This window comes from Equus quagga, chromosome 9 (genome assembly GCF_021613505.1).
Source record: "Equus quagga isolate Etosha38 chromosome 9, UCLA_HA_Equagga_1.0, whole genome shotgun sequence".
Classification (NCBI taxonomy): Eukaryota; Metazoa; Chordata; class Mammalia; order Perissodactyla; family Equidae; genus Equus; species Equus quagga.
In genome coordinates this window covers 65,663,885-65,684,815 of record NC_060275.1, presented here as the reverse complement: position 1 = coordinate 65,684,815, position 20,931 = coordinate 65,663,885, and the positions used below count along the sequence as shown (strand labels likewise).

Genomic DNA, 20,931 nt, shown 5'->3' with positions numbered 1-20,931 from the left:
AGCCAGCGAGAGAAAGATAATCTGTGTATGACTCCACTTATATGAGGAATTTAAAATTATGGACTAAGAACAGTTTAGTGGATACCAGGGGAAAGGTGGGGTGGGGGGTGGGCACAAAGGGTGAAGTGGTGCACCTACAACACGACTGACAAACATTAATGTACAATTGAAATTTCACAAGATTGTAACCTATTAATAACTCAATAAAAAAAATTAAAAAAAAAAAAAAAGAATCTCGAAGACAACAGCAAAGTTATTGACTGCCGCGAGACCACGAGCTTCCAAAGAACTGAGACGCCCTATTTGGGCTTCTCATGGTCCCAGAACTCAGCACAAAGCTGGACACGGAGTAAATATATTTTGAAGATGGAAGGAAGGAAGGAAGGAAAATAAAATGTTTACAATTTTTTTTTGAGGAATGGAGGTCTGTTTTATTTGAGGTAGAAAAGTGAAGTGGGGGTCCCAGGCCTGTTCTCTTCCACCTGGGCTTAGAGGGGTCCTGCTTCATAGGCAGAGGGAAGACAGATACATTTTAGGCTGCAGAGCTGCAAACTCATTAGGGGACAGGCAGGTGACGTCAACGAGTGAGGCAGAAAAATGGTTATAATTTTTGATAAGGGCAATGAAGTGTGGGGACTGAGTGCAGATGGAGACACACACAGAGGAGAAGGCAATGTGAAGACAGAGGCACAGACTGGAGCGATGCGGCCGCAAGTCAAGGAATCACAAGACAGGAGCTGGAAGAGGCACACACACAAAAAAGGACTCTTCTCTAGAGCTTTTGGAGGGAACATAGCTCTGCCAACACCACGATTTTGGGCTTCTGGCCTCTAGAACCGTGAGAGAAGAAATTCCTGCTGTTCAAAGCCACCACATTTGTTTGGTAGTTTGTTACAGCAGCCCCAAGACATTTGAGCTGATTTTAGAGGGATGACTCTGCTCAGTGAGTCATGGGTTTGCATGGACCCCACTTAAGTGGACACCCTGTTCTTGCACAGAAATTACTGCTTACAAGATAGGCAGCCATCAATTCTTCTAGATGTTCAGAAATAAATTACTATTGGTAAATAAACAGACATTTGGCACTGTATTTGAGGATACAGAATTGCACCTGACCGTGGATTCAAATCCCACCCATCCACTTATAGCTGTGTAACCTCAAGCCACTTAACTTCTCTGTGCCTCAGTTTCCTCATATATAAATGAGAATAATGGAAGCACCTACCTCCCAGGGCCATCAAGGCGTAAAGGAAGGAACATGTGTAAATCACTAAGGACAGGTTCTGACATGTTGTAAGCACCTGAGTATTAGCTGCTGTTCCTATAAGGTTAAGTCTCACAATGAAGGGTTACGGTGGGAGCCTCTGTGCTGTGCCCCTGGCATGAGGCATCTCCATTGAGCCTCCTGACGATCCCTGGATCAAGTCTGGTCAGTGGGAAGCTGGGGGCTGAGAGTCCATCTTATTCCCTCTCCACACCCTCCATGGAACTGCTTTTATTGAATTGTACTTGAATATGAGGCTCACGTGGAAGGATGTTATGGGAAACTGACGAAATGCACCAAAATGTCTCCAGTCCAAGGATATTTGTGTCACATTCTTATGCAGGAAAAGATTAACTCAGCAGGCCTGAGTTGTCCACACCCTGCACATAGAAAGTTTGGTGCTAGCTGGGCGCCTGGGAGGTGCCCTCCAAGTGCGCAGAATGTCCTGCCTGATAAGAGTGTCTTTGTTTACCTGAGGCCTTGGGCCACAGTGGATGGTCTATGCTCACGGTATGATGTATGGGGGAAGTTTTGGGCTATGCGGTATCACCTTAACCTCAAGGGGGGCTGGAGACTAAGGTCAGCTGTGCAAGTGGTCAGCCAAGTCTACAGGACCAACCCTCAGTAAAAATCCTGGATGCTAAGTCTGCGGTGAGCTTCCCTGGTTGGCAGTACACCATGCATGTGGTCGTACATCGTCACTGGGAGAAGTAAGTGCTGTCCGCATGACTCCACAGGGAGGGGACACCTCGAAGCTCCTGCCTGGTCTCTCCTGGACTCTGCCCCTTGTGCCTCTTCCCTTGGCTGATTCTAATCTGTATCCTTTTGCTCCAATGAACTGTAACTGTGAGTATGAGAGCTTTCCTGAGTTCTGTAAGCCCTAGTGAATCCTCAAACCTAAAGGTGATCCTGGGGACCCCTGAACCACAGTTCTATTCACAACACTTGAAAGAAATCCTTGCCTGATGTTAGCTAAGTCAGATCAAAGTACACCTCCTAAGCAACATGCTGGTTCCCAAAACTGTGGAAGGGGAAACTGTCACGGCTCCTTCTTCTCACTGACTACTGGAAAGAGCCACACTTGAAACCCAACTGCAACAAGTCTCTAGGTCACTGAGGTCCTCAATGCTTTTGGCCTCAGATTGTATTTTGTGCCTCTACCTTTGTTTTCCTTTCTTCTTTCGTCATATTTCTCATGCTGCATTTTAATATTTACATATTTAAGCCACCTGAAATTCTTTTTTTTCTAAAGATTGGCACCTGAGCTAATAGCTGTTGCCAATCTCTTTTTTTTTCTGCTTTATCTCCCCAACCTCTCCCCCCACCCCGTACATAGTTGTATATCTTAGTTGCAGGTCCCTCCAGTTGTGGGATGTAGGACGCCACCTCAATGTGGCCTAACGAGCAGTGCCATGTCCGCGCCCAGGATCTGGCGTCACCCCCATCACACACAGTCAATTACACCAAACAGGAAGAGACAGGTGCCTGCATCTCTGACAGGAAGTAAAACTACTACTAAAGGAAGATTTCTCTCTGTACCTGGCAACAGCCCAGCCAATGAGAAATGCCGCAGCCTAGCCAATGAGAAACACTGCACCTCAGCCAATGAGAAATGCCGCAGCTCAGCCAATGAGAAACGCCACAGCCCAGCCAATGAGAAATGCCACAGCCCAGCCAATGAGAAACGCCACAGCCCAGCCAATGAGAAATGCCGCAGCTCAGCCAATGAGAAACGCCGCAGCCCAGCCAATGAGAAACCCTGGAGCTCAGCCAATGAGAAACCCCACAGCCCAGGGAAGGAAAAGCTGTTGCCGCCCTGAACTGCTACTTTCCCCCAATGGGCTTCCCTTTAGAACTGCCCCTCCCCACTTTCCCTATAAAAGCAGCTCCCCCCTCCTTGGTTTTCTGGATTTGCCTGTGGTTGGCCACAGCATTCACATCCTCAATTGCAATTCTTTGGGCTATTCCTGAATAAACTCATTTTGAAGGCAAAATAACAGGTGAATTTACCTTTTAAGTTGACAGCTATAACTATAAAATACATGCCAGATTTCAAAGACTTTGCACAAGAATTTTTAAAAATTAAATTAATTTTTATATTGATTTAATATTGAATTTTTGGATATAGTGGGTTAAGTAAGATATATTATTAGTATGAATGCCACCTGTTTCTGTTTACCATTTTAAATAGAGTCATGAGAACATTCACAATTATAAGTGTGGCTCACATTGGTGCCTTGCATTACTGGACAGTGCTGGTTCATGTGTCTTTGACCCCTGGAAATGTCTTTGCAAAAATCAGGGTGATTTTAGGGCAGCGAGAATACTCTGCATGAGACTGTAATAATGGACACGTGCCATTATACCTTTGTCCAAGTCCAGAGACTGTACACCACCAAGAGGGAACCTTAAAGTATAGACTTTGGGTGATGATAACGCGTCAACGTGTCATTCATTGTAACAAATGCACCACTCTGGTGGGAGATGTTGATAACGGGGGCGGCTGTGCATATGTGGGAGCAGGAGGGTTTGAAATTCTCTCTACCTTCTGCTCAATTTGGCTGTGAACCTAAAGTTGATTTTTAAAAAGTCTTTTTTTAAAAAAATCAGGCTGTGGAGCATCTGTTGGTCATCGCTGCTGGGAAGCCTTCCCCGATTGCTTTAGACTAAGGAAGGGAACCCTGTCACATGCTCCTATAGACCCTGATTCTTGTCTTGTCACGGCACCAAGCACTCTTTCTTCTGGCTACCTACTTGTCCACCTTTCCTGCTATCCTGGAAGCCCCTAAAAGCAGGGCTTGTGTGGGCTGGCTCACCCGAGTGCACTCCCTTCTCTAGCCCAGCCCCCTCTATCTTTGTGACTGTCTGGCAGAGAGAAACACTTCCATTTCAGAGACAACAAACCAGAAGCCCAGAAAGGTAAGGAGATCAGAACAGGGGTTGGCAAACCTTGGCCCACGGGCCACCTACTTTCATATGGCCCATGACCTGAGAAGAGTTTTCACATCTTCCAGTAGTTGCAAACATTCAAAATAAGATTACTATTTCATGACACGTGAAAATATGAAATTCAAACTTCAGTGTCCATAAAGCCTTATTGGCACACAGCCACACCAACCGGAAATCTCGGCCGCGGTGCCTTTCGCGTGACAAGGGCAGGGTTGGCGGGCTCTTCCAGAGACCAGCAGCCACAAAGCCAATGCTGAGCGCTCCGCGGCCCTCGGCAGAAAGTCCGCCAGCCGCTGGTCTAGGACGCCTCCTTTTCCAGACCCCTCTCCCCCTCCAACCAGACCCCGGGCTGCCTCCTCACTGCTCCCCAGTGAGAGCCAAACGCTACCTGCTGCAAGAAGGGACTCATCTTCAGAGACCACCAGGAACCCCACAGCTTCCGGAAGCTTCTCCAGCAGAACGTCTCCTTCGGAGGAAACCTGCGTAAAGTCAAGGATGCCCATCAAGCATTTGCACAGGGTTCAGGGTCCAGAGCTTGGTTGACACAGGGCTCTGCCACCCATCAGGTCTGCGACCCAAAGCCAATCCCCTAAGCCCTCAGTGCCTCAGCTGTAAAATGGGAGACGACACCAGGCCGCCTCACAGGGTCACCGGGGGCTAAGAAGTGCACAGAATGGCTCCCCCAGCACAGTCAGCCCTCCTGAAGTGGCAGCTATTATTACTGTTGACGTTGCTCTCATCATCACCAGAGAACATTCTAGCAGCTCTAAAGATCTCAAATAAAATCAAAACACAGATGAGGGCCAGAGAAGGCAGCACGAGGCCCCCTTCCCGAGCTGCAGAAATGAACCAATTTTTGTTCATACCGAAGAAGGTTCATTCATGAATCCTGATTCTCAGCCCCAATTTAGCTACTGATTTTTGAGTGCCTGACCGCCACCAGGCCCTGTGCCAAAGCTTCCTGTTCATTATCTCGTTGAGGAGGGGCAGGCGGCACAGGAAAGGGAGTCATTTGCACCAATTCGAGTCAATATTAAAAAAAGATTTGTTCAACATTTACTTAGCAGGGGCAGGAGAAAGTGAAAGTTTTCATGGCTGTTACTGCTGACTTTCTAAAAACGTGATTCTTTCAAAACTTAAAAAATTAAATAATACTGTATATGATTAAAAAGAAGAAGAAAAGAAATATCCAGAACCGCCACGACCATCTTTTCACCTTCTCTGCCGTTCTTCCTTCTTCCCACAAGAAACGGTCGTCTGCGTTTGCGGAGCATCCGTTTGCATCGACGGACATTTGCACGAGCATCCTTTTTTGCGTAATCCATGAGAGATGTTGCTCTGCGAGTTACTTTTTTCTCATAATGCGTCTGGGGCAGTGGTTCTCAAGCAGAGGGTGCTTTTGCCCCCAGAGGACACTGGGTGGCGTCTAGAGACGGTTTTGGTTGTTAAGATTGGGGAGATACTCTGCATCAAGTGGATGGAAGCCAGGGATGCTGCTAAACATCCTACAGCGCACAGGACAGCCCCCCCACAGCGGAGAAGGACCCGGCCCCCAATGTTGGCCCAGTAGCCATTTAGAGCATGGGTCCTACAGCCAGACTGCTTGAGTTCCAATCCCATCTGTGACACTCCTCAGCTGTGTGACCTTAGACAAATGACTTCACCTCTCTGTGCCTCAGTTTACCTACCCATAATATAGAAATGGTGGCAGCAGCTACATTTTAGCATTGCCTTGTGGGTTAAATAAGTTAACAGATAGAAAGTCCCTGGAATAGCGCTTAGTACACAGTAAGTGCTATATGAAAATTGTTATTTCCATGAAAACACCTCTAGCGCAGGGGTCGGAAAACTTTTCCTAGAATGGGCCAGGTAGGCTGTTATTTTATTTTCAGCTTTGTGACCATATGGTCTCAACTTTGCCGTTAGCACACAAATGCAGCCATAGATAGTATGTAAACAAATGAGTGTGGTTGTGTGCCAATAAACTTCATTTACGGACACTGAAATTTGGATTCCATAGAATTTTCACATTTCACAAGATGTTATTCTTATTTTTAGTTTTTTTCAACCATTTAAAATCGTGAAACCACTCTCAGCTTGTGGGCCGTACCAAAACAGGCAGCGAGCCAGATCTGCCGGCTGCTGCTCCAGACTCGTGATGGCTGTGTCATGTCCCACAGTACAGAACTCCCGCTGGACCGCGCGCCCATGGACGGACATTTGAGATCCTGCCAATGTTTTCTTCTTACCTAGGGTGCTGCAAGAAATACCATCACCTCGGCTGGTCTCTTTTTAAGTGAGGAATAAATGCCTGAAGATCTTGGATAACACAAAACATGCCGAATTTGAGGTGGATTTTCCCCCAGGACCATAAAGGACAGTGGGTCCCACCAGCTACAGTGCCGCTGCCACTGACACCAGCGTAGACACAGTCCACCATCCACGAGACACTGAACACACCTTAAAACATTTTTGCATTTTCTCGATTTCATATTTGCATGTAAAATGAGACAATACTTTTATCATCTTATTTCAGTTTACCTAAGTCAAATTCACATAAAACCTGGCCACACTGTGCTTACCTCTGTGTGCACGTGTGCGAGTGTCTGCACAGGTTTCTGGAAGCAGAATGCTGGGTTCCATGGGAAGGTGCCCTTTAAATCTGGGTGGACACTCGAGACTGCTTCCCCGAGGCCTTCCTCAATTTATATCGCCAGGAAGAAGGTAAAACGGTGCCCGAGAAATAGATTTTCTTTTCATAAAAATATACACTTTTATGTTCAAAATAAGAGCTTCCTTACATGCACTTTGTTGAACCTGATAATTCTTGGGAGGTTTATAAAAAATCAACATTAGGTAATAAAATAAGGCTCCTATTCCTGGTAAAAGCACTGCTTCATGCATAAATCAGTTTCAAAGTTTCAGTGAATTGCAGTGGTCAGAGGCAGGTCACAGTCAGCTCTGGGCTCAGAGTTAGTGCCGCCACCTGGAGTTGCCCCTTGCAGCTGGCACATGCAACCTTACAGTTGTGCTCACAAGAAGTGTGCGTGTGTGTGTATGTATTTCTACTAGAGTGGGATGGGTTCCTACTTACTTTTTTTTTTTTTTTTTTGGTGAGGAAGATTGGCCCTGAGCAAAAATCTATTCCAATATTCCTCTTTTTGGTTGAGGAAGATTGTCACTGGGCTAACATCTGTGCCCATCCTCCTCTATTTTATATGCAGCACGCCACCACAGCATGGCTTGATGAGTGGCGTGTAGGTCTGTGCCAGGGATCTGAACCCACAAACCCAGGCCACTGAAGAAGAACATGCAAACTTAACTACTACACCACCAGGCTGACCCCCCTACTTACATTTTTAAAATTCTTCCTGTAAGTTTCCCGTTATTTCAATGCCAGACTCTCAGTTGACATATGCATGATCTTCCTCTCACAGTGTGCAGATCTAGCAGCTCTGCATCTTGAGTTCTGCTTGGACTTGAATGTTTCAGGGCAAGCTTGGACGAGGAGAGATGGTTGGGTGCTACTCAGGAACTCTGGTGCAAGGAGACTGCTTTTCCTGGGACCCATCAGTCCCAGAGTCTTCAGGAACCAGCTCGTCCAGCTTCCCTCCCTTTGCCCCGACTTTCCTGGGACGCAGACGCCTTAAGCTGAGCTTTCTCTTCCAGCTGCCTTTTCTGGTGCTCTGCCTTCATTCTTTGGGCTTCTGTCTGGTGTCACATCCCTTCAGCCTGAAGAACTTCTTTCTACCATTTCTTATAGTGCAGATTTGTCAGAGACAAATTCTCTCAGCTTTTGTTTGCCTGAAAACGTTCTTAGTTTGCCTTAGATCTTGAAGGACATTTTCACTGGATGTAGAAGTCTAGCTTTACAGGTTTTGTTTTTTCTTTTGAGTTACAGATGTCATTCCACTGTCGTCTGTCTCCATTGTTTCTGATGAGGAGTCCTCGTGGACACCCACTGTCCGTAACGGGTCACTTTTCCTCTGGCTGCTTCTCAGATTTCTCTCTCTCTCTCTTTTTTTCTTCTTCTTCCTAAAGCCACCCACCCCACCCCAGTACATGCTTGTATATTCTAGCTGTGAGTGCCTCTGGTTGTGAGATTTTTCTCCTCACCTTTGGTTTTCAGCAGTTTGATGATGATCGCCAAAATGTGTTTCTCTTCTTTCGACCCTGCTTGAGGCTCTGTGAGCTGTTGGATCTTTGGGCTGATGTCTTGCATAAATTTTGGAAATTCTCAACTATTATCTCTTCAAATATTTCTTCTGCCACATTCTCTCTTTCTCTCCTCTCCTTCAGAGGCTCTAACTGTTCTCTAAAGAACTAATGTCTAAACGCTTGGCGTTGCCCCACAATTCTCAGATGCTTTGTTCCTTTTCCCCTCATTGTTTTTTTTTCTTTATATTTATGTTTGGATAATTTCCACGGTCTTTGATTCACTGATCTTCCTCTGCTGTGACTAATCTGCTCTTAAACCCATCAAACGATTTCTTCATTTCTGACATTGTCTTTTTTGATTCTAGCATTTTTATTTGGTCTTTTTTTTTCTAGTTTTGATTTAAAATTTTTGAAATTCCCCATCTATTCACACATTATCCACCTTTTCCACTATTTATCCTAAATATTTTAAAGTTCTTGTATGATTATTTAAACATTTGAGTCATTCGCGTGTCTGTTTCTATTGATTGTTTTTGCTCTTAATTATGGCCCCATTTTCTTGCTTCTTCGTGTGTGTCATAATTTTTGTGACATAGGAGACCTTGACTGTAAAAGGACAGTAGAGCCCAAAATAAATAACATCTACCCCAAGAACAAGACATGACCCCTCCATTGGGCTTCTCATGTGGAGGGGACCAAGCCATTTAACGTGGACTTCAGCTGGGTCTGGACTGGGCTCCATCTTTAGTTAAATTCATTTGATCAATGTCTTCAAATGCTTTGAGTTATCAAGACTTTCCCTCCACAAGGGTTGACGAGCCCATCTCCCCTGCCACGTCAAGTTCCTTGAGGGTGCCTGGTGTGGTGCCCTCGCTTCTCCACCTACGACTCCTTATATGACTTACTGTTGCCATCACGTCCCCTCAGGGCTCTCCTTTATCCTTATGCTTTAAATTCTCCAATAAAGAGTGAACTTGGGGGACCCCAGACACCTCACTCATAGATCCTAACACAGGCAGAGCCCCAGGCCTGTGCTCCCTCCCTCCCTCTCTACCCACAACCTCGCTGTGTGGCCCTCGGGCGTGCTGCGTGCCCTCCAGGACCTGTGAGCAGTAAACCTTGCTCCTCAAAGTTCCCTGATGGTGTTTGCTGAAGTGCGTCCTGCCATCATCATAAGAACCATGAGAGCAGACCCAGCCATAACTCAGGACCCCAGTCGGGGAAATGTCTGTGGGGCTCCCTCTGCGTGCCGGGAGCCTGGGTGAGACTGTGGGCATTCCTAATCGAGGGCGCTACCATCAGCAGGCTTGGGACTGACACAGCAGCAGCTTTCCAGAACAGAAGATTAGCCCCTGCAGAGCTGAGCGCCTGGGATGGGGCGCCAACAGCGGGCATACAGGGAGAAATCCGCATTAACTAGCACCGTATTCTAGCTCACTCCCCAACCCCACTGTTGGAGGCCTGAGCGGTGCCCATCAGTCCATCCTTTGTCCTGGCTCTGGATGTAGGTGCCATTTCCCCTCTATTTTACAAATGAGGAAACAGGCTCAAAGAAGAGGCTGCGCCAGCCCAAGAATACAACAAATTAAAGGCGGGAGTGGGGTCCTCAAACTCAAGAGCATCTGGTCACCAAGTCCAAGCTCCTTTCGAGGCGGCAGGATATTACCGAAGGTGATCTGAGAAGGCTGGGAGGAAGCTAACCCACCGGGAGACCCGGAAAAGGCTCGGGTGCTCTTCCGCCGTTGGTCTGGGGCCTTGATGGCTCAGGGAGGCTAGAGGCCATGCAGCCCAGAAATGTGGGGCTTTGGGATGACATGGGAAGCCGCAGTCCCCCCTCCCCAAACTCTCACCTTCTCAGTAGGACATACAGGACCCTCTGTGATCCGTTTTCACACTGCATCTCTTTTCCCTAAAATGCCAGCCAGCTCCTACCTGCCACCACCACCACCCCTGGTCCCTGCGTCTTCCCTCTCCAGCTTGGGAATCATTCTCGTTCCAAGGCTGCCTCCTCGAAGGAGCCTCCCCAGCTTGCCTCTGTCAGAAGCGTCTGCTCCTTCCTCACCCAGAACACCCTGCTTCCGCCTCTACCGAAAACAGACTCTGTTCCTCTAAGCGCGACTGTAACTTGTTGGCGAGCCCGTCCCCGTCCCTACGTTGAGTTCCTCGAGGCTGCAGTGGATTCTTGCGCTTCTTCGGCCCCACAGTGCCCAGCGCGGTGCCCTTGTTTCTCCACCTGCGACTCCTTATACAACTCGCCGTTGCTGGGCCATGCATAGCCCCTCACCGCTCTCCTGGTCCTGAGCAGACTGCTTACTGCAGCCTGCAACTCCGCCCCCGGGTTGCTTTATTTCCGACTCCACTCTTTCATCTCGCCAGCATACTCGGCCCCTCGCCCAACCACTGATGGAGCTGGTGGCTAGTACCCAGCTCCGGCCCCTCTGGCGGGACGCCTCTGAAGCACATTCTACGCTGGCTCCCAGAGCAACCCCCACAGGACCGAGCGCCAACAACTGCCCACACTGGCCAGCCCCCAGGAGACACCAATAATGTTTGCTGAACTGCGCTGAACTGCAAAGCCCTGGAATTAAGAAGTCAGTGTCGTTTATTAAAAGATCAAAGGTGAGATGGTTTCTCCCAACTTCTCGGACGTCTGAGTCCCTCTGAGCTCAGTTCGGCTGACATCCTGTTCCGCGAGGCTGCTTACCAAAGAGAGGGAGCCCTGGCTAAAGCCAGTCACCGTCTTCCCCTGTTTCTGGACCAAGACGCCACAGGTGGGCGTCTCCTCTCTGATGCTGGACAAACGTTGCTTCCTCTGCAGTCTTCCCGTGGCTGAGCTCCACAGACTGACCAGGCCAGCCTCAGACACCGCCAGCAGCACGGCCTGGGGAGCCAGCGCCGCCGTGCACTTCCAGGGGTCGGAGGCATCTCCTAGGATGCGGAAAACCAGCTCTGCAGTTTCCAGATTCCAAGCACTGACCTACGGGGTGAGGAAAAGGGAGAGCACGTCAGTCGGCGAGCTTCCCAGAGGCGAACGCAAGTCCTGTTCTTTTTTATGGTTCGTGCATTTTATTTTCAACATGGTGCCAGTTCAAAGAACAGGCAGGGGAGGCGGCATTCCAGGCTGGATCCTGGAACGGCAAAAGGACATTTGTGGAAAAACTGATGAAATCCAACTAGAGTCTGGAATTAGGTTGATAGTAATTATCAGTAATAATGTCTTAGTTGTGACAAATGTACCCTGGTTATAAAGATGCTGGCATTAGAGAAGGCTGGATCAGGGGCATACAGGAACTCTTTATAATATCTTTAAAACTTTCCCATAAATCTACAATTGCTCCAAAGTAAAAAGTCTTAAAAATAGAAAAAAAGTCAGCTATGCCGTGTGCACTCACATCTGTGTTCCTGACAAGTGATTATCGATTAAAGCTAGTTTCATGTTTAGCCTCACCAAAAAAGGGTCTCTTGTTCTCAGCAGTTACCACTTAAACGGTAAACGTTAGCTCATTAGTTCTACGTCTAGGCTTTCTCTAGAGAAATAAGGAGAGATGCACACGAAGATATGTGTGTAAGGAAGGCCAGCTCAGCGACTCGGAAGGGCAAAGCACTCGAAACAACCTGGATGTCAGTAATAAGGGATTAGTTAAATAAACCAGAGCGGGGCCATGCCCTGGGAGCCCACGAAATCACCAAGCACGCTGCTTTGCAAGAATGGTCAAGGTTATGGCAAATGGAAATAGCTTTATAAAGCTGCATGTATGGTTTTATCCCTGTTTTGTTTTATACATATGCACAGACACTTGCACACGTACACACACCCCTCATAAAATAAAATCATGTAAATCTTAACAATGGTTATCTTTGGGATTATTTATTATTATTTATTATTTCTTTACTGTATTTTCCAAACTTTTGCTGATATCAAAGATGATTTCTAGAATCAGTTTTGAAATCAATCAACATCTCTCTAATATTTGAGCCTGCACAGTCCAATAAAAACATAATGCAAGCCACATATGACTTTAAATTCTTTATTAGCCAACCTTAAAAAGGGAAAAATAAACAAGTGAGATCAATTTCAATAATATATCTTATTTAACTCGATATGTCCAAATGTTACCATTTCAACATGTAATCAATATAAAATAATTATTGGAAGATTTTTGCATGGTTTTTATGACACTAAGTCTTTGCAGCCCAGGGTGTGTTATCGTTACAGCACATCTCAATTTGGAACAGCCACACTCCAAGTGCTCAGTAGCCACATGTAGCTGGTGACGCCCCGTAGTGGACAGCACAGTTTATAAGTTACCAATATTACTAATGTTAACAACCACCAATTACTAGTGAAATATAATAATTAATAACTACTAATTATTTGTGCTTACCATAAGGAGAGCTGTAACTATAACTGTAATTGTAACTATAACTCCCAGGCAAGCGCTTTGCTAGGCGTTTTATAGTCATTGTCTCATGAGGTAGATAAAGAACAGAGAGGTGAGGCGACATGACCAAGATCACTCAGCTCACAAGGGAGTCAACTGGGACTTAGATACAGATTTTTGCCTGTGTTTTTAGTGACTAAGTTTTCAGCCATCATTCTGTGCTGTGTGTTTATTCATAAAACAATCAGATCACAAAACAACCATAGGATTGACATAATGGAATAACACAGCAGAGTAAGTGTTGTTTTCAGAAGCACCTGGAGCGTTTACCAAGAGAGACCATAAAACGTGTCTCCACACGTTTGAAAGGATTCACATGATATAAAGGGAATTAGGAAGAAAAAGTAACAGAAAGCTATCTGGGCCCTTCTCAAATATCTGTAAATGAACAGCACACTTCTAAATAGCTCATGGACCAAAGAAGAAATCAAAAGGGAAATGTGAAAGAATTTGGAACTGAATGGGAGCGATAACACAACGTGTCAGAGTGTGTGGGATGCAGGTACAGCAGTGCTCGGAGGGAAGTGCTGTTTAAAAGTGTCTAGATTGAAAAAGGCGAAAGGTCTCAAATCCCAGGGTCAGAAAGTACTATCCAGATCATCTAATCCAACTGTGGCGTAAGAAGCACCTTATAGCACCTTCTCAGGTGGCTGTGTGCCTCTGTTCACCACCCCCGTCAGGCAGCCCCTCCTTATATCCACAGCATGTGCGTCTTTGAAGGCTCTGATAGCAGCTTCCCTTTGCAAACAGGACAGGTGTTTGTTACCTTTGAGCCAGACGCCAAATACACAAGCTTCTTTATTTCATCCACGTGCAGGCTGCAGATCTGAGGTTCGGGGGGATCTTTTGAGCCTCTGTCCCAAACGGTGAATTTCTCCCGGCCGGAGAGTAAGTTCCACAAGCGCAGCGTGTGGTCCTTCGAGGCGGAGATGGCGCACGTCCCTTTGGCCAACACTTTCAGGCACCTCACCTCTCCTGCAGCCAGGGCCGGGCGGGGGAGGGGACATTAACGGGGGACACTTTGACCTTCCGACTACCACAACGCCCGCTGGCTTGGAAATTCCCTGGTTTGCCAAAGAAAAGATGGATGGATTCAAACATATCCGAATTACAAATAATGGGATGTGGCAACACTAAATGAAGAGTGAAATAACTGGTTGGAATTAAATTGACTTCCCAGTTGTTGAATCTGAAATAAAGAGAGATCACTGAAATTTATAAAAGGTCAGCATCGTCTAGGGAATATTTAAAATTAATAAACATTAAAAAAAGGTAAAATTATAGAAGAAGATTGTATAATCTTGGACAGATATTTTCTAAGCAAAACACGAAATTTGGAAGATATAAAGGAGAAAAACTGACCAAGTGGGTTACATAAAATTGTAAAACTTCAGGATGATAAAATGTAATTGAAAGGCATATGACAGATTGGGAGAAAATATCTGCAGTACATAACAGATGAATGGAGGCTGTCCTCAATAAACACAAAGTTCTTACAAATAAGCCGGAAAAATGCAAACTACCTACTGACAAATTGGCCAAAGAATATAAACAGGAAATTTACAGAAATAGCCCAAGTAGACAATCAGCATTAGAAAATGACGCTCAACCTCACCAGTAATCACAAAAATGCAAGATGAAGGACCAGTGCCATTACTACCCGTCATATTGGCAAACATTTTTATGGATGGATTGCTGGACTGCTGGCAAAGACAGAAGAATTCAGTTACTCTCACACCTCGCTGATGGGAGTATAAATTGATACGAATTTATAAAAGGGTAATTTGGTAACATTTATTAAAAGCTAAGTCATTGCCATCCTGGGAAGTTGGATAAAGGGTACACAGAACTTTCTGTACTATTTTAGCAACTTCTTGTGAGTCTATAATTATTTCAAAATAAAAAGCTAAGAAAAAGAGGAAAAAAGGAAAAAGAGCGCATACCATTTGGCTCAGAAACTCCACTTCTAGGAAGGTGTCTCACAGAAATCATGGCACAAGTGTGTGAAGATGTAGAAAGACTTTAAGTGCAGAATTGTTTGTGCAAAGAGAAAATTGCCAACAACCTGTCTATGAAAAGGGAGTTGGTTAAATAATAAGGTGCATCCATATAAAGAATATTATGCAGGCATTAAAAATAATAAGATGGATGCATCCATGTAACGACTTGACCATCATCATCATTATTCTTATGAGAGCCGGTGCTTGCCGAGTGCTGCCCTGTGCCGAGCCCGGCTGCAAGTGCTGCACGTGCCTGAAACTCCTGGGATCCGCGTGCAACCCTGCGAGGTACGGTCACTATCCTATTATACGGATTCGGAAACTGGGCACGGCCGAGTACAGTGGCTTTCCAAAGCCGCATGGTCAATAAGTAATGGAGCCAGGATTTGAACCCAGAGCCCAAACTCTCAACCACCACAAGATATTGTTACAACATATTGTGACAAAAGCAAGTTGCAGCCCACTGTGTAAAGTGGCGCGATCTGACGTTGACAAGAACTCAAAGTGCGAGATGCTCGGTAGCACGCCATCCCCCCATCCCGACACCACGGCCAAGAACACAGATGATGTAGAGTACGGTAAAATACTTAGAAAGTGACGCGTTTTGAGTATTTATTACCTTGTTTCAATATAATTGATCTAACTGCAAGTTTCTATAATTTAATGTGTAATAATGGCTGCGTTTGACAATTTTTATTTTTGCTGGCTCACAACATTCCTGAAAATTTCACCATGGGCTCCCACAAGCCGGTACAAACCACCTCCAGCACGCTACTGAGCCATCAGGAACACTCACTTTCCAAATTATAACGTCTATAAGGCTTTCAGTCTTTTCAATAAATTGATCGCTGAGTTTTTCTGATTACAAATAATAAGAGCTTGATGACTCTAAAGAAACAAATCAAGGTCACTATTGGTAAATGGGCTCAGGTCTTGAACAGACAGCTCACACACACAAAAATCCAAATACTGAACAGACCTCTGTGAAAGTGTCTCTGAAGCCGCCTCGCTCCCGCTCCCAGGAAAGAGAGGAGAGTGAAGGCATTTAATGCTGAGAGCTTTGGGGCTGAGGTCTGTTTTATTCTGCTACAGCCTGGTTGGAAAACAATAAGCGGATACTTCTCAAAACCCAGAGAAACGTTCATACCCTCCAACTCAAGAGTTCCACTCTCTGGAAATATTTGACAGAAGGAAAAATACTGGTAAGAGAAAAAGAGATTCATCCCAGTGTTATGTTATCCATGACAGCAAACAACTAGAAACAGCCTAAATAAATAAATTCTGGAAGAGGAATCAAGAAGAATGAAGTATTTTTGCTGCCTTTCAACATTATAAAGATGAAGATTCAATGGATCCTAACAGCGTTATTCACAATAGCCCCAAACTGGAAACAATGTAAATGTCCTTCAAATAACATTGCATTTGACACTCACATGGCAGGTGACTGTCCTTCAGCCCACGAGTGGATAAACAAACTCAGGTCCTTCCACACAACGGAGGATAGAAAGTTCCTAACCACTGACAAAGGAACTAGCCACTGACACGCAAGAACGCGGATGAACCTCAGACCGATCACGCGGATGAAAGAAGCCAGATGCAAAGACCACAGGGCAACAACTCCATCCCCGCGAGAACAGGAAGCTGCAGACTCAGAAAGCACATCAGTTGGTTGCCGTGCGGCTGGGGCGGGAGCGGAGACGCACTGAAAAAGGGGCGGGGGACCTCTTTGAGGTACAGAATGTTCTGCAGCCAGGTTGCACAACTTGGCAAATTTACTAAAAATCGTTGAATCGAACATTTAAAACAGGTGAAATGGTATATAAATTACACCTCAATAAAGTTGTTTAGAAAAGATTCAACAGAAACTAAAGAATATTTATGGCAAAATGTTGAGGAAAAAAATAAGACAGTGTACATACTTAGATTGCAATGATAGAATATTTTTAACATTTTTATTGAGATGTCATTCACAAGCATAAAATTCACCCACTCGTGCACAACAGTACAATTCACTGGTCTTTGTCTGTTCCCAGAGTTGCGCCACTCTCACCACGGGCTTGGTTTAGAATAGTTTCTTAACCTCAGAAAGCTGTCACTCGCTTCCCTTTTCTCTCCTTATCATTTAACCCATTCTAAAGTGTGTAATTCAGTGACATCTAGTACATTCGCAATGCTGTGCAGCCATCACCTCTATCTGATTCCAGAACATTTCTGTCACCCCGAAGGGAAATCCCGTCCCCATTAGCAGCCGCTCCCATCCCCGCCTCTCCCACTGGCAGCCACTAATCTGCTCTGTCTCTCCGGATTTGCCTTTTCTGGACGGTTCTCATCAGTGAGTCATACACGATGTGGGCTTTTGTGACTGGCTTCTTTCCTTTGGTACAGTGTCCTGAGCCCCAGCCTCACGGCTTCCTTACTGTTCCACAAACACACCAGCCCCTTCCCTCTCTTGAGGCCTTTGCACTGACTGTTCCTGCATCCGGGATGCTCTTCCCAGCCGCCTGCCCTCTGCCAGCTTCTTCCTTCACGCTTTCGGCCTCAGGGCTGAGTGTCCCTGCTCAGAGAAAGGCCTCCACTAACTGCCCTCAGTCGGCCACGGAAGTCTGGTCACTGTGGCTCACGACACCGTTTTCCTCCTTCACTTATCACAATTTGTGACTCTGGTTCTGTCAGGCTTGCTTCCCAAACCCATGAGTCTCACTGGGGCGGGACGAGAGGGAGGTGAGTGAGGCATTAGCCCCGGGTGCAAAACTTAAGGCAGCACCGAATTACCGAGTTCCCCTTTTGCTTCTGGCTTATGGCTGGGCACAGCGCGAGTCTTCATCCTGTCTTTAAGGCAGGTGGATATTTGTTCATCGTGCATTTTTCGCATTGATGTTTTGACTTTTTAAAACATTGCACTGAAATATTATCTTTTTTTTTTTTTGAGGAAGATTAACCCTTAGCTAACATCTGCCACCAATCCTCCTCTTTTTGCTGAGGAAGACTGGCCCTGAGCTAGCGTCCGTGCCCATCTTCCTCTACCTTATATGTGGGATGCCTACCACAGCCTGGGTGCCAAGCGGTGTCATGTGTGCAGATGGGATCCAAACTGGCGAATCCCGGGCCACCAAAGCAGAACGTGCGAACTTAACCGCTGCGCCACCGGGCTGGCCCTGAAATATTATTTATCTTGATGACTGAGTTTCTTTAATTTTGTACCCCAGACATGTGCCTCACTCACCTCATCCAAGTCTCGGCCCTGGTCTGTCTCTCTTCAACATCTAGAACAGGGCCTGGTACACAGTAGTCACTCAACTATTGATCGAACTAATGAACCATAGCTGGGGTGGGACTTGCAGAAATGAACACCTTACTTAGGCTCTGAGGGACTGGGGTAGACAAATTTCGTAAATGATACAATTCTTTACCCTCCCTGATCTATACCTTTCGCAATGTGACTTTGTTCCTCTCATCAAGAGATGGCGCCTACTTCCCGACCGATTGATCTGTGCTGTTTTTGGACTTCCTTTGGCCAATGGAACGTGACCGGGTGCCAGTTCCAAAGCTGGTTTTGGTCATGAAGAGACCCTGCCTCGGCCGGGCTACCCTGCTGGAGGATGAGAGCCCACGTGGAGTGAGTTGAGTTGTCTCAGTTGAGAGCATCCTGGACCAGCCAGCTCCCAGATGTGCTGTGGACTGACCACGGACAAGTGAGCAAGCCCAGCTGCCACCAGAAGAGCTGCCCAGCTGAGCCCAGCCTGAACTGCTGACCCACGGGAGGTGGGCTAAATAAACAGCTATTGTTCAAAGCCACTATGTTTGGGGCTGTTGTCTTACACGGTTGGAGCTAACTGATGTGTCACTTCGATACAGAGACGTGAATCAGTGGTGAAGGGGCCCTGGGGACCGACTGTTTGCTGTGGAACATTAGGAAGAAGGTGACCATACAGCCCACTTCCCAAGCCTCACCTCTGTGTCCAGGTAGGAAGTGGATCACCTGCTGTTCCTCCATGTCCCACACAGCCACGATGCCATCCTGGGTGCCGACCACCAGCAGCTTCTCTTCCGGGCTCCACGCCAAGGCGGTGATGCCTGCAACCACAAACAGATGACAGCGACAACATCAGCTCCCATGTCTGAGTGCTCAGCCCTGGGGTCCTCCAGTGGTGCCCCACTTCACAGACAGGGAAACTGAGGCACAGACAGATTCAGTCCCTGGTCCAGAGCCACACGCCTAGAAATTAGCCAAGCCAGGATTTCAAAGCAGATGCTGTCAGACCCCAGATTCAGACTCAGGCTGCAGTTTTTGTGTTGCTCTTAGGGACTAAGCCACATCTCGATCATCAGCGTCTCCCCTAGTTCAGCAGTTCTCACCCAGGGGCGACTCTGCTCCCCAGGGGACACTGAGCAATGTCTGGAGACATTTTGGGTTGTCACAACTGGGCACCAGGGTGCTCCTGGCATCTGGTGAGTGGAGGCCAGGGATGCCGCTCAACACCCTACAGCGCCCAGGACGGACCCCCAGTTGAGGATGATGGCACCCCAAGGGTCAGTGGTGCATGGCTGAGACACCCTGCCCCAGCTGGATAAGACTCGGAAATGGAATTATGTTTTCTGGGCAGGAGGACTGTCTTTGACTTCTCTTGCTGTTCGACCCACGTGGAAAAATAAAGGCTCAGGCCCCAAAGAAGAAATATTTGCCAATCAAGTTTGGGCAAACACAGCCCAAGGCTGTCTGCCAGGTGGATCCTGACTGGAACATCGCTGAGGAGAGAGGCACCAGGTTACACAGGAGGAAACACTGGCCCAGCTTTCTGGAGACCAGACTTTGTGAATGCCCTCCGGTAAGTCCTTTCACGCTCTGTGCCTCAGTTTCCCCATACATAAAATGGTGCGGGACATGTTGAAATCAGAGCTAGTCCAGGTCTCAGACTCTAAGACTTTGTCCCTCACTGGGAGAGGAAGTGAGGACATGGGATTTGTTTTTCTTTTCTCCCCCCCCCCACCCCGCTTTATTTTGTCACTCACTGTCTGACCTTGGAAATGTGAACTCAAACTTGTCATTTTAAAAACGAAGACACTGAAGCTTTCTGAACTTCAATACGACCAGTGCTGGCACAGTGGGTCTGACATATAAACATTTCCCTACCCCAGAAACAACAAAAAACAAAAACTTGACTCAGAACTGTAACTTCCTCCGCCTATGCCCTGGCAGACATCACTAATCAATCACCGCACTATCTGTGATTTGTCCCCCCCAGCCATTCTATCATTCTTCCTTTACTAATAAAACTCACAGCCCACGGCTTTTAGTTGAGTACATGTTCACCCAAAGACCATATTTCCTAGGCTCCCTTGCAGTTGGAGATGGCCAAGTTCTTGCCAATGAGACAGGAGCAGAAGCAATAAGTTCTGCTTCTAGAGCTGCTGAAAGGGAAGGGGCGTGCATCCACTTCCCCACTCCCACTGGCTGGAATGCCAGTGAGAGCTCAAGTAGCAATCTTGGGCCATTAAATGGAAGCCTTACATTGAGAATGGCAGACCAACAAGATTGACAGTCTAGGTCCCTGACACCCTGAAGACACTGAAATAAATAAGAGAAACCTCAGCTAAACTAGAGCCAGGAAGGCCTGCAGGGGGCGCTCTCACCCCTCAGACACCGTCAGCTACACCAAACAGGAAGAGAGGGACTTACCCTCAGACAGGAAGTACAACGACTTGACTACTGAAGAAGACTTCTCTCCCCACCTGTCAACAGCTCAGCCAATGAGAAACCCCACAGCCCAGCCAATGAGAAGCCCCAGAGCCCAGCCAATGACAAACACCAGAGCTCAGCCAATGAGAAACCCCACAGCCCAGCCAATGAGAAACCCCACAGCCCAGCCAATGAGAAACCCCACAGCCCAGCCAATGAGAAACCCCACAGTCCAGCCAATGAGAAACCCTATAGCCCAGCCAATGACAAACACCAGAGCTCAGCCAATGAGAAACGCCACAGCCCAGCCAATGAGAAATGCCCAGAGCTAAGCCAATGAGAAATGCTGCAGCTCAGCCAATGACAAACCCCACAGCCCAGCCAATGAGAAACCCCACAGCCCAGCCAATGAGAAATGCCACAGCCCAGCCAATGAGAAAC

The 20,931-nt window shown here is 46.8% G+C and overlaps 1 protein-coding gene across 1 annotated transcript in view; it reads right to left on the bottom strand.

Moving 5' to 3' along the window:
• NWD1 (NACHT and WD repeat domain containing 1) overlaps positions 1-20,931 on the bottom strand; it is a 68,390-nt gene that overhangs the window by 9,417 nt on the left and 38,042 nt on the right. The window contains 4 exon segments of the mRNA XM_046672465.1: positions 4,602-4,692; positions 11,076-11,348; positions 13,580-13,788; positions 18,765-18,887. Of these exon segments, the coding sequence (XP_046528421.1) occupies positions 4,602-4,692; positions 11,076-11,348; positions 13,580-13,788; positions 18,765-18,887 (696 nt within the window).